This window comes from Lonchura striata, chromosome 6 (genome assembly GCF_046129695.1).
Source record: "Lonchura striata isolate bLonStr1 chromosome 6, bLonStr1.mat, whole genome shotgun sequence".
Taxonomy (NCBI): domain Eukaryota; kingdom Metazoa; phylum Chordata; class Aves; order Passeriformes; family Estrildidae; genus Lonchura; species Lonchura striata.
The window spans coordinates 16,399,416-16,426,595 of NC_134608.1; the positions used below are offsets into that span (position 1 = coordinate 16,399,416).

Sequence of the window (27,180 nt, forward strand, 5' to 3'; positions counted from 1 at the left end):
TCTGCCCGTGGCAAAGTTACAAAACACCTGAAAAAGTAATTTATTTCCTTCCTCTTCAGTCATTGCTGAAGATCTGCAAGTTATGCTTTTCCTGAAGAAATATTTCATATCATAAACTACTCCCTTAAGCATGGGGTCAGTTTAAAAAGAGCCAGTGTTTGCAGACGAGCCATTTGTTTTCCTTTGAATGTTTAATTTGTTTATTCCTGTTTTCAAATAATCCCCAAGCAATATAGTTCCTGTAGCTGTGATCATCATGAATTCGAGTTATTCACCTCCCAGAGGGTCAGACCTTTCATCAGTATGCCATTGGCACAGAGCTGAGAGTGTTGCATATTCATTGTCCAGGACACCAGCTAGAGGGCCTCCAAAAAAGCCTGACGTTTTTTTTTGTTCTCAGAGCAAGGAAAACAATCCCTTCCCTTCTCCAGTCCCTTGATAAGGGTTTCTGTCCAATAACGGTGCTCTCTGCTCTGAGGCACATTTAACTGTGAAGTTTGCAGCGGGAGAGGCTTTCCTTCAAGCTGTTAGTGTTTTATCCTGGCAGGCTCCTCGAGGTTGTTGTGAGGAGTCTAGCCAGTTGGTGAGCTTTGTAATCTAAACCAGCTGTCCCAGGCTGAGGCCCCCATTTGCATTGTTTAACATACTTAGAAAATGAAGTGTTCATTTTTAACATTCCTCCTCCAATTGGTTTAATGCTGAATTACAGAAGAGAACTAAGCAAAACCAGGTGCTTTCTCTGTATTCTCTCCAGTGTCTGAGGAGGTACAGACGGCTCCCGATCTTCTCCATTACTTGCCATTTCATTCTTTGGACTATAAATGACAGAGGAACTGAAGTGCTAGCAGAGGGTAATGTTTGGAAAACTTTCTAGTTATTCATCAGCACAGACTCTGGTTTTTTTCCACCTTTCCCCAACGGTTTTGGACATGCAAGGATTAAGAAGGTAAGTGGTATGCATGAAACTTCTTTGCTTACTGACGGGAAACCTACTTGTGGAAAATAGCTGTGGCAGGGACATGTTATGCCAATCCACTTGCAAAAGCCATTTGCAAAGAGATGGGATCTCAGTGGTCAGAGGTGGGGAAAGATGATCTGCCTGTTATTAAAGCTGCACTGTCTCTGACAAGTTCCCTCTTGCTCTGTGCTTATACTCTGCACATCTGCAGGAGTGCTGAACGGCAGCAGCACCGATCCCACTGGCTACAGTGATTGATTGAAGTTAATTAGTTACTATTGCAGAAGTTAATCACTAGTTTAAAATATTTTGCCTGCTGGGCAAGCTACTGTGACCAGCTGCATGTAGTGTTGATAGGTTGTGCTGCATGTCTGTTAATAATTCTTGAGGGGATTTTAGATCTCAAGTAACAAGCAAATTGAGATCATGGGTGCAGACAGAACACATATGAGACAGTAAGGTCACTCCCCCACCAAGAGAAAAGAATATATCATCTTGTAGCAAAGGAAACTAAAGACTGTCTAAAAACGCTTACATTTTGTCTCACTGTTTTGTGGGGGATTTTGTTATTGTGCACTGACCTGAAGCAATGTGCAGCACAGCCCAGTTGCTGCATATGTCAGTATTCTGCTATAACCTGTTGTATTCCCTCCCAATGCTTTTCTCACTCTATGCAAAATGAATATTCAGTCTTTATAGAAGTGTACACTTTAAAATATCTTCAGAAAGATCTGAGGAATCAATAAATTAAGTGTAAGCCTAAATGGATAAAATTGTAGTTTGAATGCTTTACATTGGACTGTAAGGAAACTCTGTGCAGAATTTGCCTTTCCTTGTCACTCAAAAGTTGCCAACAGGCACAATCTGTCTCCATACCACTATGAACAACCATTCTTTAGGGTTTATGTTTGCTTTTCAGAGCTTATCTTTGCTGTAATGTGTCAGTCATTGTGTGTGGTTTTGTCTGATGCATTTGTAGGTCTTGCTCAGCAGCTCAGTTTGCACTCTGGAAATCAGGGACAGCTCTAAGAGAGAAAGTTGGCAGCTCACATGCGTAGCAGAACTAAGGCTACCTAAAATATCCCCTGCTTCCTGTGCTGGTTTTGTGGGAATGTATTGTATACAATTGCCATTTAGGATTACAATCCAAGATAAGCAAGGTATTGATCTAATGGTACTAGGAAGTTTTATGTAAATCAGCAGCAAAATACTGAAATCCACAGGACCTAGAAAAAAGTAGTTTCTGACTGTGCTTTCATGGTTTTCTATTTGTTAGTAAATATTTGGAGGTGGGAGGTTACTTGACCATAATTTTTATGCCCCAGGTAAGGAGCTCCAAAAACAGGCATGGGTCTCTTTGAGAGAGGGATCCTCATCTTTCAGTTGCAGTGGAGCACTAGATGTGAAGATGATATACCTGGGGAAGGCTCCACTGAAGATAACAACTTCTGGTAGCTGGTGACCTGGCACACTGTGTCTCCTTCAAGACTGAGTAAAGGGACAGAATCTGGCCCCGGGAAAATGGATTCATCTCAGATAGATCTCCTGGGGATGAAAGGCGGTTTAGCGGTTGGAGCAGCTGGCTCGGGTTCAGGACCTCCTGCGTGACACGTCTGCAGCCCTGCCAACACTTCACGCTGTGAGCTTAGGCAGGCCCTTGCTTGGGTTTACCCATCTGTAAAACGTGCACAGTGTGCAAGAGAAGATTTCATTTTTGCAAAAGAAAGGTGTCATAGAGGGGAAAAACTGCTTTATTGAATATTGCACACTTGTTCATTTAACAGCCGCTGCATGAGGTGTCATAAAAATTAAATTAGTCCATAGACATGTACAGTCTGGTTTCAATCCCAGTTGGATAAAACCATAGTAGCATCAGAGTCACTGGCTCTGAGATTTATCTGGCCTTTATCTGGAGTTATATTACTCCTTCTCCAAAGGCCAAATTCGTGTTAGCAAAACTGTGGGATACACTGAAGTGTCACTAGAAATTCATTTGTCCATGTGTATTTAATTCTATGTAATAAGCCTGGATATCAGAAGGTTTTCAGCCTATTTTCTACATGCATTACAGGATACTGACTGCTTTCACACTGGCTGTCTGCCTTTCAAGCCCTGGAAAAGCACAGGTGAGAGGTGCATGCAGAGATGTGTGTACTGGTTTGTACGAAGTGCTGTATGGCATGAAACTTCACTGGCTAGCAGGTGGATAGGAAGCTCTGTGGTCTGGGGTTTACATGGAAAGGAAGTTGTGTGGTCTAAGGGTTTAGAGGGGAGAACTTGGAGCCAGCAGGATTCTGGAGTTGAACATGGATTGAGGTTATTGACTCATCCTTGCCAGCTCAGCAAAATATCCCTGTAGAAACCTGGACCTCGCCGAAAATCTGATTCTGCCTCTAAACTAAACACTTCTGGAAAAATAAATATGAAAAACTATCCCATGAAACCAGAGACTGCTTAGTTCTCTTGTGAGAAACATCCATATTTGGAAAATTCATTCATTTAAATACATCTTTTCTGTGTATAGCAGGATCAAGTCTCAAGACTATTTAATTTTGGCCTGTGATCCTGAATGACTGTATCCCAGTTTTCATTTTCACTTATGTCCAAACCCATTTCTGTTCAAGAGGGTGGATGGAAGTAAAGCAGTCCAGTTCTTGAAATAGCAGAATCATTAGTTCTTTGTGTGCTCGGCTCCAAGTAACTTTAAATCAGGAAAAACTGTTACTAAAGGCATGTTGTTTGGATTTCTAGTTGATAGTCCAGATAGATTCAGTCTCCAGAGCTGTGTTTCTAAATACCTTTGCCAAAAGCCTCTGAAATGTAGTTGTTTTTCTTCTATTACATTGAAAATTTCCTGCACAAGTCATGCTTATTGATATTCTTGTGATTATTGGATCTGTATGGGAAATGCTTTTCATGCCCCTGGAAAATTTTTGAAATGTCTTTAAGGGTTTGTTTTTATACTTTAAAAAATATTGTTTACATTAGAATTTTTATAAAAACATCTTGTAGCATAAATTAATTTTTGAAGTTGCTTTGAAAAAGCAACTTGAAACTGAAACGACAGCAGTGAGTTCTTTCTGAAGATACTGAAACTGGTAATTTGGACAATATTGAAATCTTTTCTAGAATAAAGTTCTAGAAATTTGTTGAAACCAGTTCTACAGCAGTTTCAATGTTTCTGAATCATCATTTTTTGACCAAAACAAAATTATTTTGTTAACAATTATTTGAGCTTTTCCAGCTAACCTAGGTGTAGTATATGTACACAAAAAGGAGAGCAAAAGGTAGACTACATACATTCTTCAAAACATGAGGGTGATTACACATTCTCCCATTAGACTATCTTGGCTTTCCATGATACCAAAACATCTTGGAATGCCAAACCAAATGAAAGCAGAATTCCTCCATACGTGTCTGACTCTTCTAGCAGTGATTTTGTGTATTCATATGTGCAAGTGGCAGGTGCAGTCCAAATAGTGCCATGTGTTTCCCTTCATGTCCTGTCCTTGGTTCCTGCAATGACCCACTTCCACTGACTCACCCCTCTAACCCTTTGTCTCCCATTTACAACTCACTACTTTTCCAAACATCAATTAAGTACTTTGATCTTCCACTCATTTCTTTCATAAAGTCCAAAAATAAGTGTCTTTATCCTTAAGATACAAAAAAAGAGGAAGAATCTTGAACACACTCCATCCCTCTGCCCTCTGGTAGCTTCAGTGATTCCTGTTTCCTGGATATCTCTTGCTTACATTGCCTATTTACTGGAAGATCTTGTGCTTGTGCCAATTGCTTGGCTCCTTGCTAAATAGCTGGAGGCCCAGTCAAAAACCAGGAGCAGCAGGGAATCATTTTAACAGGCTTTGAAACCATTATCACCAGGACTTTCACCAATTTAGAGATGCTGAGGTCACTGAGGAGGTACTGAAGACACAAGGCCGCAGCCCTGATAATGACTAACACCAGAGAACAGGAAGGAACAAGGCTTCCAGTAACCTTGAAAGCCTATAACATACAGTATAAAGATCTATCCTCTAAAAATTACAAGTCTGGTGGACAAGATGAGCCTTATTTTTTTAAGCTTGTTATGTCTCCACTGTGGCTTCGGATCAGTCAATGCCTGACGTGTTGTGTGCTGAATGGGCTGTGTGGGAGCTTTAGAGCCTGTGAGAGGTGTAACAAGTACCTTGAGATGAACCCCCCTGTTCTGGCAAAAAGAAGACCCCCAAACTAGAAGACTGTAATTCTGTGCTAACAACTCATAGCACGTTGTAGCCCTGTACTCGTAACACACTGGTGACCCCTGGGCAGAGGAGCAGCCTGACCCTGCCATCGCCCGAGGGTGCCACTCCTGAGCTGAGGGGCTGGAACCGGCGCTGAGGCCTCGGGTGCGCGGCTCGCTGGCTGTCCTCTGGGAAGGGACTTTATTTTGATGTAAAATATCGTGCTGAACAATTGTACTAATCATAATAATCCAGACGAGCATTTGATTCTGCAAACCTCTTATTTCACCATCACTGAGTGTCCTTTTTTCTCTCATTTTAGCAGCAATGCACTAATGGGTTTGACCTGGACCGTGCCTCTGGGCAATGCTTAGGTAGGACTTCAATTAAATCAATGTATTTAAATTTGGGTTCAGAAATCCTGAATTTATTGAGTTAACAGTGTGGTGCTCTTACTGTGCTTTAGATGAAAAGTTCTTACTGTGTGACAAATATGTGTGTTTGTATACATGTATATACAAAAAATATGTGTATATATAAATACGTGTGTGTGTGTGTGTGTGTTTGCCTTTACATAGCACTGATCTTTGACATTGTTGAGATACTAACAGGCTGTCAGGGCTACTCAAACAACAATTATGCATTTTGATAGGAGCTCAGGGTAGCTGCCAAAGGACAAGGGCTGTTCACCCTCCTCTCTTTCTCCTTCAAGCTCAGGATTTATTGTCTTTGTTGCCTGTCTCCACCTGTAGGCTCAAATAAAGTCTTCCATTCTCAGAAACTCCAAGTAAACTGAGTTGAGGTAGTGTAAGGAAATGTGCACTTTGCCCAGTAGCATCTTTTTGTCAATGGTAGTAAGTCTCCAGGGCAGCATCTTCTACATGCAATAAAATCACCCAAACAGAAAGGGAAACACCTGCAGGAGATTGTTTTCCCTGCTATAACCTACTGTTTCTGTGGCCCAAGAACCAGGGGAATGTTCAATTTGGCTAAACCAGTTGTATCTTTCTAAATTTAATTCAGCAACAATCTTGATCAAAGCAAGAAAGAGGCCTGAACTGTGTCCCCAGATCCAAGCATCCTTAACTCAGAGGGACAGAACTCGAGACTTCCAAAGCAGGATCCAAATTTCACAGCTGGGCAGAGCAAACCATCAGTTTCTGAAATCCTGATCTGCATGTTGTGGTTTGAAAGGACCCTCCAGCAGGAGCGGGCAGTAGCACACTGCAGCCATGTGTAAATCAGTGTTTAAACCAAACTTCTATGGAAGACCGAAGCAGGCCTTGTCCTCTCCCTCTATCCTCTCATAGTGGAGTAAAACCAGTAGATCACAGGGTATGTTGAATATAAGGGATGTTTCCTGTTTTAGTACAATCCAAATTCAAAGTGAGGCTCCACAAGGAAGGATTAGCCTTTTTGATGGGGAATATTTGCAATGTTTGCAAAAATCATGCTGGCTGTTTTTTTTTGTAGGTCCCATTAAGAAGCAATCACTCTTTAAACCTTTGCAATTTCATTGCAGACATCGATGAATGTCGGACAATTCCTGAGGCCTGCAGGGGAGACATGGTGTGTGTGAACCAGAACGGCGGCTACCTGTGCGTGCCCCGAACCAACCCGGTGTACCGCTCGCCCTACCTGAGCCCCTACTCCAACGTTTACCCCCCGCCCCCCGCGCCCGGCCCCGTCCCCAACTACCCCACTGTCACCCGGCCCCTCATCTGCCGCTTCGGCTTCCAGCTGGATGAAAACAATCAGTGTGCTGGTAAGTGGTACTGATCCTTCTTCCAGATTTTCATTTATATTAAAGCTTGTCTGACACTGTCCTGCAGTTGTCTTTCAGTTAATGCTGCGGTCAAGCCCAGTATTTTGGAGTCAAACATTTTTTAAGAATATGATCTGTATGTTTCATATCATTATTCAATGCAAACTAAGATATGATTCAGTCCTATTATTTAAGCAGGAAAGCCACTTTCATGAAAGAAGTAATGTTTTTATGAGATAAGCAACCATCTGATGGCAGGTGATTTTTCAGTTCATCAAAAGCATGCCTTTTATGATTCTGTCCATGAGAGAGAAGGTGGCCCTTCATTTGAAGTGTTAGGTGGGGCCTGGGGAAACTTCATTCATCTCTTGGCTGTGTGTGAGCTGGTTTTTGACAAGAAAAAAAGCCAAATCCAGAGAAGCCATGAGCTTTCAACAGAAAATTTTGCCTCTCTTTAGACTAAGGAACAGCACTTACTTCAAAACTGCTGCAGAAAACCACAAGAGCTAAAACTGACTTGTCTTTTGGGCTTATTCTGCCCTATTGTCTGAAATTTCTGGGGGACTTGGTTGCAGATGAGGCACTTCCTTTGTTGCCCTGCTGAGGAGACCACACGAGCTTCACAGGAGCTTTGAAAGTCTAGAGTTGAATTCAGATAAAATTTGGCACACATTTTTTGTATTTGAATCACTGTCTTTTCCAAGGTGGGAAAAATATGTTTTCTAACCAGTACTCACAATAATACTGACTGGAAAATTAAAAAAAAAAAAAAAAAAAAAAAAAGGAAAATTATAAACCCTGGAGTATTTCTGAGGAGATTTTTAATCATAGGATCACTGAAGAGTTTGTTGTAAAAATAGGCATTTTTACTATCTGATTCTTTGAAAATGACCTCTAGTCCTTTTCATCTTAGCAAATTGATCAACTTGTTATTTTACCTACTGATTTGTAGATTTCCAGGAGTGTTTTCAATTTTGCTCACTCTGCTGTAGTTGATTCAGTAAATAGGGTAGTTAGTAGAAAAGAAGTGCTGAGATGAAAGTGGAAATGAAACCTCTGAATTATACTGTCTGGTCTGTTCCATGCAAACCAGAACAATCAAAACAGGAAAATTTAGGAAACATTTACAGTGAACTTTCCAGCCTCCAAAGGGCACATGTGTTCCTATCTATGCTGACAGAAATGGGAGGACTAATATTTTTTTTCAGTCAGGGCTGTTCACTTCTGTCATTTTAACTTTCAAATATTTTGGATTTAATTGTAAAAAAAGTTTAGTGATGAGAAATATTAATGAGAATGCATGGGAAAGGACAGGCTACCATTTGAGCACCACAGCAAGCTGGGAGCAGTTGTATAAGTCTATATCAGATTTGAATTTGTGTAGATGATGTGACAAAGGAAGAAAAACAAAACTAAAAGAAAACAAGACCTGTCAGGGGTCTCTGCTGGGTTAGATTTCATTTTTTATTCAATGAAATTCTCTGGAGACATTCACTATCTTGATGCAATATTTATTGTTGTATCTGTGTGTGTCAGGATTCCTGGAGCAGTTAACAGGGTTATGTGCAGTGCCATGCTTGAAGTCCTTGGAGGCAAGACATCAGGGAGCCTTGACAGGGTCCTCATGAGCAACCAAAATTTTATCCAGGTCATTCAAGAAAGTCTGACCCACAGGATTATGGCACCCATAAGCCAATAAGCATCACTCATGTTAATGCTATTTCAGTTGCTCTGTGCTTACCTCCTTGTCCATATTCAGCATGTTCTTGGGCTACTAATCACTCCAAGGGCTAATTTTGTGGTGGAATGGTTGAAAAGAATGAACTAGAAGTAATTTTGCCCTGTAGCTGAGCCACTATGTAACATGTTTGTTATGTGGTGTTCAGACACCACCCTCTAGCACCTTCTTTCCAAATAAAATTAGTCAAAGGTATTTCCATTAGAGATAACAATATTTTCTGCTATGGACAGCAGGAGAACCAGAGTTCTCATGCCAATGTGAACTCTAAGCAATCTGCAGATTTTAACAGAGTACACATTTTTGTCTGGTCAGATATGGAGTTACAGGTCAGGGTCACATTTTCTACTGCTAGGACAGCAGAAATCTACTTTCACTTTGAATTTCAGTCAAAACAGCTTATTAAATACAGAAGCGTTTTCTGTGAGACTGGGAGATTTGAAGCACTGAGGTTGTTCAAGAGACTTCCAAAGTGAAACAGGACAAAAATTTGATCTGAAAGTTGTGTGAGTTTTAACAAGCTCTTTCTATTTTTTTTCTACCACTCCACAAAATGTAGGGAGGCTGCAAGAAGGTTGCTCTGTCCCAGTCTGGCACCTGGCCTGCCTGCCAAGGCCCCACATTCTTTGGCTCTCAAGGGAATGTGCACCCCTGGCTGTTCACATAACTTTCCCCCTCATGGGGCTGACATGTTTCCATGCAGCAAAAAAAGATATATTATCCATTCTTCTCCCTTTCAAGCTTTTTGGCCTCATTCTTTCTGGCCTGGATGGTCATAGACAGTGGCAAAGTGCCCACAATCCTTCCCTGTCCTGGTCACCACTCAGTCTTGCCAAGATTCTTTCATCTCCAGATCTTGTCCTTTATGAAAACAAAACTTTTCCTGGGTCAAGTACCTCTCAAAGGCACCTGTCTGTGATGGCTTTGCTCAGTCCAGTGTCCTCTGTGTACTGCAGAAGTACCTGGAGCCATTTGTGGTAGCAGACAGAGAAATGTTTTAATGATAATTGCTTCTTAAGTCTTCTGTGGGTTTGATTCCTAATACATGGTATTTTTTACCCCTGGAGTTGCTGAGTGCTTTATATTTTGTATACGTAAGTGGTCTGTGTTTTCAACGGCACAGACTTTTTGTAAATCATTCCAAAGCAGGTTGGGAATGATTTATAACTCAATTAATGTTGGAATAAAAGACCACATACAGAAAAAGCAAAGAACATCTAGTGCAAAAGCACTGCTTGAAGTGTTTGTCTTCTAACATTACTTCTCTATAAATACAGAATGGGTTAGTCATAATAATGACTTTTTGCACAAGGAACTTGGTCTAGTGACTGTTGGCTCCAGATTACTGGAGTGAGGACCTGTGTTCTTGCATTATACATTCATATGCTGAGAGCTCTTTCCAGTTTCCTTTCACTCCACCTTGCTGTTTCCTGATTTACAATGATCTTCAAAACATGCTTCAAACACAGATCCTTCTGGGCATTGTGGAAAGAACTGTACTGGGTGGGCTCTTATTATTGCTTTCTCTCCAATTAGTGCAAACTCACAATGTGAGGAGATGATGGAGGTGGAGAGGATTGAATAGGGAGTTCAGAGAAAGCAGACCTCAAAGACAGAGAGGTAAATGCTAGGAAAAGTACAAGCACAAGGTGAGATGAGTATGACCTAGATACAGAGAGAAGGGAGGAGGGCATAGGAGGTAATTTTTAAAAAACCAACAAAACATAACTGTTATTTTTAAAGCAAAAGGTAAAGGAAGAAGGAAATGGAAGGATGCTGTCCCCAAGTGCAAGAGAGAATTGTTTTTCGTGCCCCATTTGTGCAGCAGTTATTGCTTCAGCTTTCCCCATTTCTCAGAGATTGGCACGACCTCCTACATTCCTCACCTATGGGTCCCCAGTTCTACATTTGTGGAGTGAAACTCCTTCCTTCAAAAGATTACCTTTGCACAGATGGGTTTTAGATCACTATCATTTATATTGCAAGCATACCTAAATCCCACATCCAAGCCTGCAATTGTGCTGCCCTGCCTTGTGCCCAACCTCATTTAGAGCAGCCTAAGTCTAGATGAGTTTTCAAGTAAAATGAAGGAACCAGATGTTCCTGTGTGGGGAAAGGGGAGGGAAATGAAGAGACAGAGAACTGAAAGGAGGTGCCCAGGTCTTGCATCAGGCTCATGGCTGTGCTGGGATAGAGCCCAGAGCTCCTTATCCAATGGCTTAGCCATCAAGCCAGGCTGCCTCCTCCTAATGACTTTCCTAGTGGCCTCTCTGTGCATACAGAAACAGGAGGAAGAAAAGTGGAGAAATGCAGCAAGGAGATTATGCCTTACAAGGGTTTGTATAAAGTAAATAAAAATTGAATCCACTCCCACTATTTCCTTTTTTAACCCTATTTGGTTCAGCTCTGTGTCTTTCACTTTTCCTCTTGGTCTGTGAGACAATATCTTTTGCTGGTCCAGATGGCCAGTTCCTCAAGGTTATGCATGATCCCTGTTAGGGAATGATTGCCATCATGTCCAAATTAACCAGAAAAAGAAGGAAAGATTACATGAGAACAGATTCTGTGAGAGGCCGAGCTCAGACTTCTGATAGTACAGGTAATTGCTGACAGCTCCTGATTAAATTAAGGGTCATGATATGTAGCTTTTATTTATAGTATGGTTTTCCTGATGGGCTTTGTAGGAGGAAATGTGAATTGTGACCTCATGCTGCCATAGCAACAGAAAAGTTTCCTCTCAAACATCTCAAGAGTTTATAGCTGGTGGCTAAGGCTTGGGTTGGAGGAGTTTGTGTTCAGTTCCCAGCTTTGCCATAAAGCATGCTATTCCTGGAGTCACCATCCCTGGAAGTGCTCAAGAAATACCTGGACATGGCACTCAGTACCATGGTCTAGGGGACAACATAGTCAAAAGTTGGACTTGATGGTCTCAGTGATCCTTTCCAACAAATGATTCTGTGATTCTGTGATTTTGTACTGGATATTTTGAAGCTAAAGTGAAATAATATTAATTTTCAGGATGATACCAAGATTAATTTCACAATGGAATGATGGGTGAGGAAGTGACTTCCAGGCAAGTATCATGTAAAGATACACAAAAAGGAGAAAAAGGTCCATTTTAATAATTCTACAGCAGTGAAGCTCAAGGTGACATATGTGGAACACAGCTACTTCCCCAGCTGTCCTGGTTCCAGCCAGGACAGGGCTAATTTTTTGTAATAGCTGGAGGGGGCATGGCCAGGACCCAGAAGTCATTCCATACCCCTTCATGTCATTGCTGGGGGTGGGCAAAGGGACTGTGTCTTCCAGGAAGAAGGGATTCCTTCCAGCTGAGAAAATTCATCCAGGCTGCAATGCAAATTTTTGCATGTGAATCACTCTCTTCTGTACACTTCTGTCATTAATATTAGTGCTGTTATTGTTAATTTTCTTATCTCATTGCTGTTTCCAGTAAATTGTTCTTATCTCAACCTGTGATGCCTTTTACTCCTCCAGCAGGAGTAGGGGAGGGAGAGCAGCTTGTGGTTTTTTTAGTGGAAGTACTAAATTGGAAAGTACCATTCCTAAGCCACGACACCAGTGCACTAACCTGGCTGGAATTCAGTGGCCAGCTTTGTCTATGTTTCTGCATAGATCAGAGAAGAGAGGAAGCCCTTTGTCTGTATCTCCAATTTGCTTCAAAGAACATCTGTGCTACAAAATCTTTTTGTATCTGTTTGATCCTGGAGTTTTTCAGTTGTCTTTTACTTATGCTGTACTTGTTTCATGATTTAGCACAACTCAAGTTGGTTTCCCCTTGATTATTTAATGTAATGAGACTAGACAAGCCAGGTAAAAGAAATATGTGGAAAATGTAAACTATATATACAGAGGTTCAAGACCATAAGTCAGGAGCGTAACAAAAGAAGGATCATTCACATCCTGGAGTACAGACATACTTAACATAATCCTGCCCCATTGGATAAACCCACTTTATACAGCTCCAGACAAACATAACCATAAAACTTTCAGATCCAGCTTCTGTGCTTCAGATCTGATGGTCTGATCTATTTACAATCCCAACAATCTTCATAAAAGTAATCACGAGTTAACTATAATCACAGGTTAAAAGGTACATCTGAAAACAGTCAGAGCTCCTTCCTCCTTCAGGAAACCATTGCACCAGCACAGAGAATGGGCAGGGGCTGAAGAAAGGCAAGACTCATCCAGCCACTACAGTAGGGTCCATCAGTAGAATCATTCCTACAAAAATCTGACCATCAGATAAAATATCCTGTCCATCTTACCATGGGGAATGGGGGTCGAAATGCTGCTTTTCACTGAAGTTAATCCATTTGTAGTAGACAAGTCAGCTTGATAGAAAAAGCTGCTGTACATATCGATCTGTAGCACAGTAAACTGAGCCTTCTGTGGCTTGGCTTGTTCCTGCTTTCATTCCTCTCTAAGTGCAGTGTGGGAGGAACACAGTCTAGTGGTTAAAGCACAGGCAAGTGCTTCATTTATTTCTGAAACTTCTACTACTAACAAAGGAATGAGTAGAACTGAACCAAGAAATATAACATGCAAGCCAATAATGCTGGTATGCTATTAAGCAAACAGGCACTCTTCACTGGAGTGAAAACTAGTAGGCTCCTCAGTATCCAAAGTGTAACAGCAGCAGCAAGCCCATCATTCTGCATGTCAGTGCCTTTCAAGCACCACTTACTGACTGTATTTATGTGTGACGATGTGAAAAGTGAAAACACAACAAATATAACTACAGTATAGCCACAACTGAACTTGAATAAACTACAGTCATACTGGGTAAGTAGCTGGACAACAACTGGAGACAAAAACACTTAGACCCATTATTAGAGTCCCTATCGACTTTGGTGAAGATCTTAAAGCAGCACTTCTTGAAGTGAATTTATTAGGTTTAACTTAAGTTGTCTTGAACCTAACCTTAATTATCTTATGGTCAGTCAGGTACCATAAGATCAGTAGGGTACCATATTTTTCTCCTGCTAAAATACTGATACCTCCTAGATTTTGTGGCATTCCTTGACATTTCAAGGTCAGGATAGACAGGTTGTCAGATCATCATCTTATGATTAAAAATTGTGACCACCAGGAATGTTTGAATTTGGTTTCAACTTTACCTTGAGCTAAACTGATTCTGCCTGTGGAAATGTGCATCTGCTGTTTGGGAGTGATTGAATGTTTTCTAGTTTCTTTTTTACTGAGCTGTGAGCCAGGAGAGAAGGACCGTGGTATACTGAGGGAATAGCTGAATGAGAACAGGTCATGTTACAAAAAAAACCATAATGTGTTTGTGTGCAGAGAAGGGGCATAAGCACAGAAGGGACAATGTTCATGTCTTGTTAGCTGTGCAGGCTACAGTCCAGACACAGGAAAGTTGAAATCTTTCTAGACTGTGACCTCGCTATCACATGATGTGTTTCAATTTTCCCTCTTTCTTGGAACTGTATGATACTTTGGTATACAAAGTGGCAAGAACCCAAGAATCTCATCTCCCTTGAGATCTGCAGACTACAGAGGGAAAGGTATGCAAGGAAAAGAAGTTCAAGTGATACTCTGGTTTAATGACCTCCATTATGCTTGGTCTCTGAAATGGGGGTTATTGGTCACTGGGCTCTGAGCCAAACAATACAAAGACTTCAGCTGTCACCCAGAGCTGGCTGGCAGGAGGTTACATCTGACTCAATTCAGTGGAGCAGTAATCATGCCCAGCCTGCCATATCCTCTGCCCTGTGCTGGCCAGGGCGGGGCTCACACCCTGCCATTCATCTCAGAGTGATTCCTTAGACTCACTGCCAGCAGTGGTTTGATATGTGGGCCTTTGTTGTCGCCTTGCCTTTATTATGTCTTGCTTCCAGGGATTTCAGCAGTGCCAAATCAGTTAAGGCCACTATGTACTGATTAGCTCTGTCTGCTCTGGGGTAGATTTCATGAGCTTTCCTTTATGGAATAGCTGTCATGCAAGACAGTCCCACCAACTAGATAATTCCAGGACTTAAAAGAACATCAAGTCACTTAACAGTGCTGGAAAACTGACAGGTGTCATGAGTACCCTGCCCCAGTCTGTCAGCTCTTTGGCTTGTTTCTCTCTCATTTTCCCATGAGTGGCACTTTCTCTACCTTCCTGTGGCTTGATGTGCAGAGTTCAGTATGTGATAGTCTCTCCTCACCTGGAAGGCAGATTTATTTCAGTGCCCTACATAGCACCAGCACTCTACTCAGGCCTCTGTCAATTTTTGCATATATTTGCATCACCCACAATGCCTAGAGATGGCAGTGTTCTCAATGACTTAAAGGTCACTATTTTTCTTGGCTTCTCCCTTATATGTTTTGGGTCAGTCTTGTTTCTTTTAATTTGGTTCCAGCCTGAAATTGGCCATGGTTATATGTCACAATATAGATGTTAAGCCAAAATATATAGAAAATATGAATTATCTTCTTTGCCAGTATAAATCAGCCAAATGGACCATATGTTTTGCCAGACTCTATAGAAAGTGATAATGTGCTGGCACTGTTCCTTTGTCCTGTCCCTAAAACACCAGACCCATGACAGAGCTGCCACACAGAAACAGAAGAGCTGCCTGGAGTAAGATGTTGCATGGAGTTTAACATACTCTGACCTCTTAATCTGCTAGTTCTCTGCCTTCCTATTTTACTACTACAATGACATTAAAGAATTTTTCAAATAAAGCTACTAGAAGATAAATGTGAGTTACAACCAGCCCAATTCAGGGCAATTTTTTCAGCTTTCTGCCTCTTTTCTGGGATGTTCTGCCCCTTGGGGATGACAAGATGTGCTGAAATCCATCTTCATTTTTAACACCAGCAAAATCTTCTCTTCTTTCAGCTGTAACTCATGGTTGCAGGTGCTCTGTGGTATAAGACCACACTGCAGTGTGAGGAGAAGGATGGTGCACAGGATAGGCAGTAGAATATGTGTCAGGACAGCTGAAATGCAGACCCAGGTCGCTGATGCTTGGTTAAGTCCCCTCCTTTCACTGACCTACATCCTCCATGGGAGTTTAGTGTATAAATGCCCATTGGTCTGGTCTTCAGCCTTTGTCATGGGCTGGCAGTACAACCTCAGACTTCTTTGCTCACTATTGCTTCCAGAGCTGACTACTTCTCTGAGGAATCTCAAGCAATCATCTGGAAACCCTTGAAGGGTCAGGATTTTCAGGAAGAGACCTTTAGCATTTACTGAAAATTGAGGTGTGAATGGTGTCTTCTCTTGAGCATCTGCAAGTTTGAACATACAACTACATAACTCTGTCTGGAAAATTTTCTTGGGTTTTGCCCTTTTTTTTTTTTTTTTTTTTTGAGAGGAAAATTCTTGTTTTCCATTCAGCCCCCTAAGTAAATGAAGCATTAACTTCTGAGTCAGTAAATTGCTGGTTGGATTAAAGGCATTAATTGGCTTTGTGGTACAACCCACATATCTGGAGGTAACACTGAATGGGAAGATTGTATAAACAGTAATAAACAGAAGTCGAGGAAAGCTACAATTGTGATCAGGAAATTAAGGGTCTGGAACCCAGCAATAAGTGAAAAGATAACCTAACACAGGGTCATCTGGTGGAAGATGATCAACAGAAGGCAGTGATATCAAGAGCAGTGTAGCATTAGGCAGTTTCTGGCCGTGTTACTAAGACTTCTCATTCCAGAACAGAGAGCAAATAGTACTTCAGAATGTTCTGTTGAGAATGGCTCCAACCTACTGACATTCGGTGTAAGTATTTTACTACCAGATAAATGTAGACAAGTTTATGGAAATTTCAGTATAGAGCAGCAGCAAGTTGGGGCCATTATTGAGGCTGACTTTGATTAAAAGAGTAGAGTGTATTGTAAAACTTAGGGTAAGATGACAGTAATTGGAACTGTAAATGACAGAAATAAAAGTTTGTATGGTGGGTGGTACAAAAGAAAGATTATTGCTGAATAGGGTATAATTTGCTGAAAGGAAGGAAAATTACTTTCAGACTGAACATAATAAAGCCCTTTATGGAGCTGCAGTGTATCAGGTTATACATGAACACACTAGGTATGTTGTAGTGGAGGAATAGTACAAAATGTAACAGTAGAGTCATTTAAAAGCTGCATGGAAAAAATTTTTAAGAAGAAAGAGTCTCACACAGGTTGGGGGTGCAATAGATATTGTCAGGTGTAGTTTGCTGTGCTTTTGAGTCCTTTGATATATCCCCAGCTTCCAGTGTGCAAAGGCACAAAAGAAAACAGCATGCTTTACCTAACTCTGCAGAGAAAAGCTCATAGCATGGCTAAAAGCCTCCACCCATTAAACAACAGTAATTGTCACTGCGGCTGAGCAGCGCAAAGCTGAGAGAGCCTGAACGAGTAGCCTGACATCCCCTTTCCAGAGGAGGAATCTTGGAGCAGTGCAGAGTCTGTTTGCCAGACTGCCACTCCTTAATCCTGCAGCAGGAACCAGGCCAGGGAGAGGAGATGTGATCTGAAAGCCATAGCATGCTGCTAATTTCCTGCTATTGCAAACCCTGTGGGGAATCCCAAACCCAGCATAGGCTGGAGCAGCCTTGGATCATGCTCCTGTTCTTCAGAGGTAGACTGCAGCAATATGTACAACACTCATTGCCAGCAATTCACTAAGCACTGCATCTGGAGCTTTATTTCAGAAGCAGATTGAAATTATTTTAATTAAAAGCAGGGCTGACTTTGTGATGGAATAGCCCAGACCTGTGCATTGACAGCTATCAGTTGATTTCATGCACTCATCCCAAAAGACTGTAGCATGCCAACTTTGGAAAGGAGGTGCTTTTCCCCACTAAATCAGTGTTGTTTGCAGATACAGCTCTGTAAAACCTGTATTGTATTTTTCAGGTGTTGCATTGCATTTTGGGACAAAATTTTTTCTAGTTAACATTTCAAGAGGTTTAACTAGTTATAGATGAAAAGCGGTATAAGAGAACTTTACAGGGTTGCACATAGAGAACTTTACATGTTTGAACACAAGACTTCAAACACTGTCCATGAAATTAATCAAAGTAAATAAAATATTTATTTCCATGTTTCTCAGGCAATAAGCCTACATAGAGATTTGAATCCAGAGAATTATGGCATAGGTGTGTCCTACAAAGACTAGAGAATACCTCTAAAGATAATGAGTAGCTGACAATTTGCAGTATATCTATGGCTCAGCAGGTCACATGCATTCTGGAGCTGGTAAGTTGTTACAGTGAGCTCATGGGCACTCTGTGCTCCCTTCCCCGGGACCCTGTGACTCTGATCAAGATAACCCTGGACCCTCCTTCCTGTCCCAACGGGGTTGGCGGAGAGCCAGGGAAGCCCACCCTGTCCAAAGTCTATATAGACCCCTGACATTTCCTGTTTGTGCTCTTTTGCCCCGCTCTCCCCTTAAACACCACAGAATAAAGAGAGCTGCACCAACACATATCTGGAGTAAGAGCCTCTTTTGGAAATCTTTGCCATCTCCTGATATTCCTCCCCTCACAGCCTCAGACCTCTGGGCTATCCTGATATTCAGGGGGCTGTGCAAGGGGGGGAATGTCAGTAAGTGATGTTAATCTTCTAGATACAAAATACTATTATATTCTGCTCCACAGAAATCACAAGCTGACATCTTTGGACAGCTTGGGACATGAAACTGTTTCAGAAATACATGATCCATCCATGTATTCATTCATTCCCTTTGACCTGGGGAGTGACCAGAAATGCTAAACTAAGTACTGTCTAAAGTATCTGATTGGAGATGATTAGAAAGACTATGAATTGTTGAATGCTAATCATGCTAAGAATTTGCTAGGCCCTCTTCTGTCCTTGAGACTGTGCCTTCTAAAATGGAACTGCTCCCTTGAATGACTCAGTATGACCTGAGACCCTGTGGCAATAAGAGTTAATAAGAGAATGTAGTATGATAAAGTAAAATATGTAAATTAACTTTCCAGTTCAGCAGGCCCACATGACGGAAAATTCTCTGGGATGTACCTTCTAGAGAGTAAAAACAGGAGTTTGCTCCAGGAATAATCACAGAGATTAAATGTTCCTGCTGGTTGGGAACATTGTCTCTTCTGTTTGTTTATTTATTTATTTTTCATTTTTTTAATTACTCAAAGAGAACAGAGAGGTTTTTTTCAGGCCAGGCCACTTAAAAATGAGCTATTTGGCTTTGGAATGCTCAGTGTGGACATGTGTCTTTCTGAGCTTTCATGTATAGTGTGAGAGCTGGTGGGACTGCCTATGACACTGGCACTAGCCATGTGGCCAGTCCTGTCAGTTTGTATCACTAGTCAGGAATTTCTGAGATCTGGTGTAAGGAAGGTAGGCTTACCTTGGAGATCCTGGGACAAATGTGTACAGGTCTGAACATGTGAGTAATGCAGTCTGGTTCTGTGTTTGTTCAGCATCCAATGAAATGGTTCACCAACCTCAACAATTGCTACTAAATTAAGCAAAGATTCACATTTGCATTATTTTCTCTTAACTACCTCCAGGGGAGAATTCAGTTTCTGTTGCCTTCAAGGCACCCAATTCTCCCAATCATTCTGATTTCCTGGCATAAAAAAGACCTGGGCACACTGAAGATATGCAGCAAAGGAGTGCTTGGTGGTTAGAGGGTGGCAGCACATGTCATACAAGGAGAGGTTGAGAGAACTGATTTAACCTGTCTTAAAAACATAAGGCTTATGAGGGAATTGTACTGCTTGCTGCCTTCCACTCTATAATGTGGGTGTGTAGAGAAGATGAAGCCAGATCCATCTCAGAGGTGCATGTGGACAGGAATGGGCAAAAGTTGCAACATGGGAAATTCTTATTACCTATCATGAGAAATGTTATCACAGTGAAGGTGGTCAAACACTGGAACAGGGGTTCAAAAACTTTGCAGCTAAAGGTTGTGCCCTTGGAGAATTTCAAGCCTCAACTGGAAAAGGCCCTGAGCAGCCTGACTGAATTGTCCCTGATTTGAGTGGAGGCTGAGACCAGATGACTTACAGAAGCCAACTTCAACATGCCTTGTGCCATGGTTCTGCAACTGCAGTGACTGAAGTGCAGTAGCCTGTGTCTGATTCCGGTTCAAGTCTTTAATATATTGAAGGCTGCCATAAAATTAAAGTGATATTCTCTTTGTCACATGGATTATGAGTTTTAGCACTGATTTTAAAGTGCTGTAAGATCTTTGAATGGAGTGGGGTGGTTTTATATTTGCTTTCAAGGTTGTGTAGAGCCAACCAGTTAAGTGTGACTCAAAACTCACATCACAACCTCAGAGTCTGTAGTGAGAACTAGAGGTCCTTTTAAGAAGGGAGACCTTCAGATCTCTGCCCATGGCAGCAACTCCTGCCAACTCCAGCAGAAGCTGTCATGATTGACTAAAGAGAGTGTTATGCTTGGCATTGGGGCACTGGGAACCTTATCAGGGGAGAAAATTGTTTTCCATATTTCACCTCAGTTTCAAGTCTGTCCATGTGTCAGCATGTTTTATAACAATCTCAAAAGTGCCACAAATCTAAGGTAATTCTTGTATAAATGTTAGGACCTTTTGGGCTCTTTTATAAGCAAAAAATGGGTAGTGGAATAAAGCCAGTGGAGAAGAAAAATCTCTGCAAATACTGGCTTCCAGACTCAGACAGCTGTGTCCTCATTACTCTTAATAGCAAAGAGCTATGAATGTTGGGCAACATTCCCCCCTGAGTGTATACATAGCAAGCCATCTATTTATTTATTTCAGTGGTGGTGATCATTGGAAAATGCCTATAAGCCCTGCTCAAATAACTGGCTTTAACTCAGATTTGGCATTCACTGCTTTATAATGCTTGAATCACATTTTCTTGCAATGTTCCAAAAATTACCGCCAGCCAACTGAGTTGCAAACTGTCCTGGATAAATGAAAACTGTGGGGATATGGGAGGTTTACTTTGCTCCAGTTAGTGTGTGATGTGGATGTCTACTGGCAGTTTTCCTGCTTTCCTTACTCTCAGTTCATGGCTCCCTGGAAAAAGAGGTGTTTCATCTCAGAGTGCTTTTTCACTCTCTTCCTCTCTCTCTCTCTCTCTCAGTAATCCCTTTCAGTTACCTGTAGGGCCTAAATTAAGACAGAAAATTTCTATATTTGGGAAATTCTGATATAGCAAGCTATCAAAGGAGATGTGCTGAGCCTTTAGAGGCAGAAAGTTGTGTTTTGTTTAGCCCCAAGAACTGCCAGTTTTGAACAGGACCATGACCAGGTTCTAGACAATCAGGACAAGATGTGAGGCTGAAACTGCATCAAAGAAAATTTCTAATAGAAGTTATCTAACATTTGCAGGAGTCCTGTCCCCTACCTGTCAATCAATAAATCGAGATAATTAAGATATTCTTCCTCTGTATTGATCCTAGCATAAAACAGAAGTTCTGATCTGGATGGTCTTGAATGAATTTTCTCTCCATGAAACTGAAGATTCATTTCACTGAAAAACTGAGAAAAAATTCCTACATTTCTGGTAATTGTTTCTACTTCACTATAGGAACTTTCCAGACACACATTCTGCAAGCCAGGCTCTTTTCCCTGGTTTAATGCCTGTGTTAAGGGAGTAAGGTGTTAGCCTCATGGAGAAAGTCAAAGTGACCATTATATGTGTGTTTGACTCACACAGTACATGAGGCAACCTACAGCCATGCCACCTCCAGCTGGTGCCTCCTTGCATCAGCTCAAGCCAAGCAGTTTTAAATCCAGTCCTTTACTGAATGAGATGCTGATGATTATTGCTGAAGCTTTTGTGAGAGATCAGTTAGTGAAAAATCCCATACAAGGGATCCCTATCATGATATCCAATGGTAGAGATCCCTTGTTGTCTTCTTTTCATATATATTGAAGATTTCAAGTTATCCTGTCAGAGTGACTGCAGCATTCATACTGAATTTTCTCTGTGGGTATGTATATATTTCTCACCTAGAATCTCACTTGTTTTTTCAGTTCTTTGCACAACACTTGATGTTGCACATCCAAAGTGGCTGCATTTTAGTGAAAGAAGCAGTCCTTCCAATAAAAGTTTCTATTATAAACTGCAGGTGGATATTTGTATCCCATTGTTTTCACTGTAGCTTTAATTTCTGGATCCATTTTGATCAATTCCTTCTGCCATATTAAAAGTCAGACTGTTCTCTTCTTTACTAGTTATTATAGTTTATTCACAGTCCCAGACCTCTCTAGCTTGCCAAAACACTTGGAAAAGGAGCTCTTAATGACTCAGTTAAAATGTACGGTCAAGAGGTTCACTTATTAGAGGAAATGTAAACTGACCACCAATTGGCTAAACCAGCTGGCTGGACTATTTGTGCTTGAGATTTCTCAAAGTTCCCCAGGGAACAAAAGTGGGAATAGCAGTTCTCTGCTTTTAGTTCTCTCATGTTCCGTACCCTAACAGAAAAGTCTTTGAAAAATTTTGTTGGAGGAGAAGCCAATTACATTTAGCTGACATGTTTAAAAGCTTTATAAGTAATGCTTTAAACACCTATATTTTTATATATTCTTTCTTTCAGGGTCTTTTTAAACTAAGCCATAGTAATGCAGAAAAGATATACAATTCAGCCATAGAAAATTCACTTCTTCACTATTAATAGTTCCACTCCTCTTCTGTAAAATTTTATAGGATTCTCTAGAGATTCTTGCCTGAGATATTTCATATTATGCAGCAAATTGATGATTGTAAGTATCTTTTTTTTATTTCTGAGCATGCATTTGCTGGCTCTGACTGCATATTTTTTGTTTCCATTGCAATAGAAAGTGCTACTTAGATAACCTCCCAGCAGCTGTGAGTATTCTCAATAAAAACTCGCTGACTCCTCTTACTACTCTACCAGCAGATCACAGTGTAGCATGTGGTCATACAAAATAAGTAATTTTGAGAAACCACAATAACACTTCATTTATTCAGCTGAAAAATATATTTCCTTATGATGAAGATAAAACCATGTTGAGCAAAACCTTTGTACCTTCTAATTCAGCAGGTTCAGTGTCATCAGTGAATGGCAATGTGTCTACCACACTTCCACGGGGTATTTGTGTCACTCTTGTTCTGCCATACTGCAGCTATTTGACATAGAATAAATGCAGCAGAGAAATAGCTGAGGTTCCCAAATCACATGCACTGATCATGCATGTGCAGAACCTGCAGCAGGAAATCATGAATCAAGGGAATAGTTATGTTCCAGCCCATGGAGTTTCCATCTTTAAGCAAAGCTCTTGGTTGAAATTAGTAACTTGTCTTATTTTTGATCCCAGAGTCAGCATACTGACTGTGCATTCGTGCAAAAGCTCTCGTGGGACACCAGGAATAGTCCACTCAAGTGTCTGTGGTCTTGTACCAAGAGAGAGCCCTGGGAATTGGTGGGAGTGAGGATCTGTGGTCATGCAGGTGATGCTTAGTGTATGAACCACAGACAAGTCTGTGCTGAGCAGAGAGGGGAGAGGCTGTGGGCCCTTTAGTCCCCTTGCTATGCACTTCTTTTCATGGCTGTGCTGTAAATCTCAGCCACAAAAGTGGGACTAGAACAGTGTTCAAAGAGCAAAGTCCTTCACAGTTTAGCTGTTGTTTATCATCTTTGAGTAATGTGAAAAGTGTGCTCACTAAGGAAAGGCTCAGCTAGCTGGCAGGAGACCTAGAACCTGTGACACATGTTGAGCAATTTTCATACCAGGCAAAGGGAGCAGAATTAGATTCATGCCTTACACTTACTTAGCATCCATTTCCAGACTGACCCTCTGTGTGAAAAAAAACCACTTTAATCCTTGTTTAGTCATCAGCCAATAACCTAATGCATATGGGATGCAGATAGAAAATTAATTCAGCAATCAATGGCCAGTCCTCAGACAGTGAAATATGCAATTAAACAGGTGTTCAGGGAGTTGATCTTGGATTGTGTCCAAGCTCAGCAGGGTCAGTTGTCCTTGGAAAAAACACTGACCCCACACAGCAGCAGTTTGAATTTGGCTTCAGTCTGCACTTTAGGAATGTGGCATTGTTATTTCTTCCCTTTTCTTATCAAACGTAATTATCTTGAGAAAAAAAAAAGTTTTGAGAAAACATGTGATTTCACTGAGTAAAAATCTACTACTGAGGAAATTATTTTTCAGTGTCCAAATAAGGAGTGGGGGAGAAGTTTGGGGAAAGTGCTCTGTTCCAAGTAATCTTGGACCTGATACCCATGTTACTGAGCTCGGATGTTTAGTCCTGGCCTGCAATTATGCCTATAAAAAACAGACATCCAATCTTTGTATTATTTTAAAATGGAGCCCTGAGGGCTATAAATGATTGAATGAGCTTTAGTGTTTGAGCAGACAGAGATTCTGGAACGAGCTGTCAGCTTTGAGCCTCTCTTCCAGATCATTGCATCTTAAGAGCCAGGTTAGCTCCCGGGGTTGTGACAGTAAAACAGTGGGACTAAAAGACAGACAGAATAAAATAAAGACATAGGGCCCCAAAATCCCCCACACCTCCCTGTAAAAGGGGGAAGAAGATTTTCCATGGTAAATGTTTTCCAGTCTGCAAACCTGTGCTCTCACAACTGTCAAATTCATCTCCAGTATTAGTGTGTTGAACCCCATGGTGCTAGTGGCTCTCAAACAATCATGATGGCAAAAGCATACTCACTTTTGTCAATGGCTGACCAAAAGAAGGAAATGCAGCCTTAGCTACTACTGTGACCCATAGAAATTTGTAGCATGATTATCAAAATTCATTACTTAAGAAAGGAAGTCATGCATGCTAAATATGTTCCAAAGAGAACAAAATGTAACAGTCCATCTGTGAAACAGCACACATTGCCAAAAGCATATTGTCTTGGAAATTTGCTGTCCACATTGGCTTCCCCCTTCATCACAGAGTCCAAGCAAAGTTTCACTTCTAATTGTCATGGTCTCCAAGAGCATGGTTCTAGCTCAGAGATGATAAGCCCACATCCTTCCATGACAGCTCTCTTCTAGTGCTGTGATTCCATTGTCAGCCAGCTGGGAAAGGAGCTGCCATGGAAGAGTGGGATGGTCACAGTGCCCCAAGCACAGACTATGCCTGTGGAGGGATGAGCACACTCACAGATCCCACCACTCAACACCAGTGGATGCACTGAAGGACAATAGTCTCCCTTGTTCCTTTTGGGCAGGTGCAAATCATCTCCTTGGGATGGGACTGCCTTGGTAAACTTGTCACTCTGTCATGTGGCATTTAACCACATGCCCATAAGTACTAGGATTATTTTTTATCCTTTAGAAATAGCTTTTTGTCAAGAAAATATTTTCCTACTTGAAGGGCTCTGAAAAGTCTCCAACTGATGAGTTGATCTTAAGGACTTTGTTTCCTTCTGTATTCTTTAGTGCATGAAGTCTTGTTCATGCACAATCCTCTTTTTTTCTGAGCAGAAAAAAGGCAGTGTCTTTGCTTACCAAGTTTTTGAACCACACCTTCCAGAGCGCAGGTGCTCCCAGTTCCCAAACACCTCTGCTCCTTCTCCTCTTGTCTGCTGGCTTCTTTCCCTGGCTAGCCAACTTGTAAAGTTACTTAGATTGCTGAAAAATTTACTACTTCCTGCATGACCACATCCTCTAACCTATTGTTTAGTCTTCTTGAGGCTCTTGATTCTATGAATTATCTGTGGTAATAACTTGGATTCTTCCTTTTTTACTTGGTTCACTCTTCATAAAGAAGCAATCACGCTGTGTGTACTGAAAGGAAGGTGGCTGGTATGCCCAACATATTTAGGCTGATGACTTAACATCTTCTAGCATAAAAAATGTTATTAACATTTTCTATGTTTTCCACATATTTCTGAAGTTACTAAAAGCATTAGAGGTACAATTTATCTCACTAAAAATCAGTTTTATTGATTAAAGTACAAATAAAAAACAAAAAAGTGCATATGCATATATTTAAATATTTGCAAAGGAAAGATAATTTGGAAGAACTTTTCAATTTCCTATCCTAATTTTCAGTACTTTCACTGGCCTGTTAGATTTCCTAATGGAAATGAGGTAAGACAAAGATAAAATCTCAGGTATGATGGTTATGAATATAGAAAAAAAAATAACTAAACATTGAAAGGTGTTAAATAATTCAGTGACTACTTTAAGACACCACTTTGACCACATAATCTGTATTTTTGTGACCCAGGACACAGAACCTTACCCATCAAATAGTGTTTTGAAGACACAGTTTTTCACTACAACTAGTCTGAAAGAATAAATATAAGACCCTAAAATACAGGAACATTTAATTTCACAGCAATACTCACAGTCCTATCTGTAAGAGTAAGAAGAGGTGTGAAAGCCAGATAACTCTTTTAATTTGCCAGAGACTACATTAATAATTCTCTTTCTACTTCAGTAACTACTGGAAACTTTGAGGTTCCATGCACCATCTAGCATATGTTTTATTATGTTTTTCAAATGCTTAATCTGAAGCCCTAAAGCATGTGTCTTGTTTTCATTTTGAGTTTGTCTTCTAAACACTGAATTATATCTCATTGCCTTTTGCTTTAGCTGTAATGACCATCTCCAGATAAGAACACAGTTTCCATGAAGATGCTTACAGATCACAGGCATATATACCTTGAATCTTTTCTTAAATAGATTACTAAATGGAGCATTATCTTGCTGTAAGATAAATTTTTGTGGCCTGGAATAACTGTTTGGAATCTCTTGGTATCTCTTTGCAATATAATTTTTGAAGTGTTGACACCAAAAATACATTTCAGTAATTATTGCACTAATGCAATGTACAGTGGTAAGAATTATTTCCTGTGTCTACTCAGTGTTCTCATGGTAATGCTTGTCTTTTCAGAAACATGATGTCAGGAAAAGTTCATGTTCAAGTGATTATTGTAACAACCTCAGAGGGGTTTTTTGACCTACATTTTTTACTCTTGATATATGACCTTGCATTTGTCTGTCTTGAAAAGCACTTTCAAATGTGCCCACCATACCCAGTGAAATACTTTCATATAAGACTTCATTTCACATTTTAGTTCTTGACTGCATCAGCACCAGTGATCCTCTGTATATTATCACAAATGTGATAAAACAGTGACCAAAACTAGATCCACAGAATTCTACATTTATGATTCTCTCTTGAGATTATTGAACTCCTAGTCTTAGTCTCTTTGGTTTGAAAAGTACAGAATATATCTGGTCTTAATTCAAAGGGTTAGAGTGCTGATTTTCTTTTTATGCTGTCAGTTCTTGCAATTTATTAATAAAAGTAAGAGTGGTCTCAGTCCTGTATTCTTGGTGAACATGGGTCAGTGAGAACATGAATATGAATTAGTGAGATGTAGTGTTGTGCTGCAGTTTCACATCTAGGTTTCCTTTCTATATTAATATATTGCCCCATTTTTTGTGCATGGATGGCTTTTTAATTATTTTTTCTTTAATTTATGAGCCCTGAATTAAAAATTTAATTAATTGTTCTATGACATGGCTAAATTCTAAAGAATCTACTAATATCTATTAATATTA

General features: G+C 40.7%; 1 protein-coding gene across 1 annotated transcript in view; it reads left to right on the top strand.

Annotated features, from left to right (window-relative positions):
* Nucleotides 1-508: 508 nt before the first annotated feature.
* The window catches only part of FBLN5 (fibulin 5), a 45,151-nt gene continuing 18,479 nt past the window's right edge, over nt 509-27,180 (top strand). The window contains exons 1-4 of the mRNA XM_021531954.3: nt 509-946; nt 3,030-3,084; nt 5,507-5,558; nt 6,707-6,949. Of these exons, the coding sequence (XP_021387629.1) occupies nt 855-946; nt 3,030-3,084; nt 5,507-5,558; nt 6,707-6,949 (442 nt within the window). The 5' untranslated portion in view covers nt 509-854. The remainder of the gene's footprint in view (nt 947-3,029; nt 3,085-5,506; nt 5,559-6,706; nt 6,950-27,180) is intronic.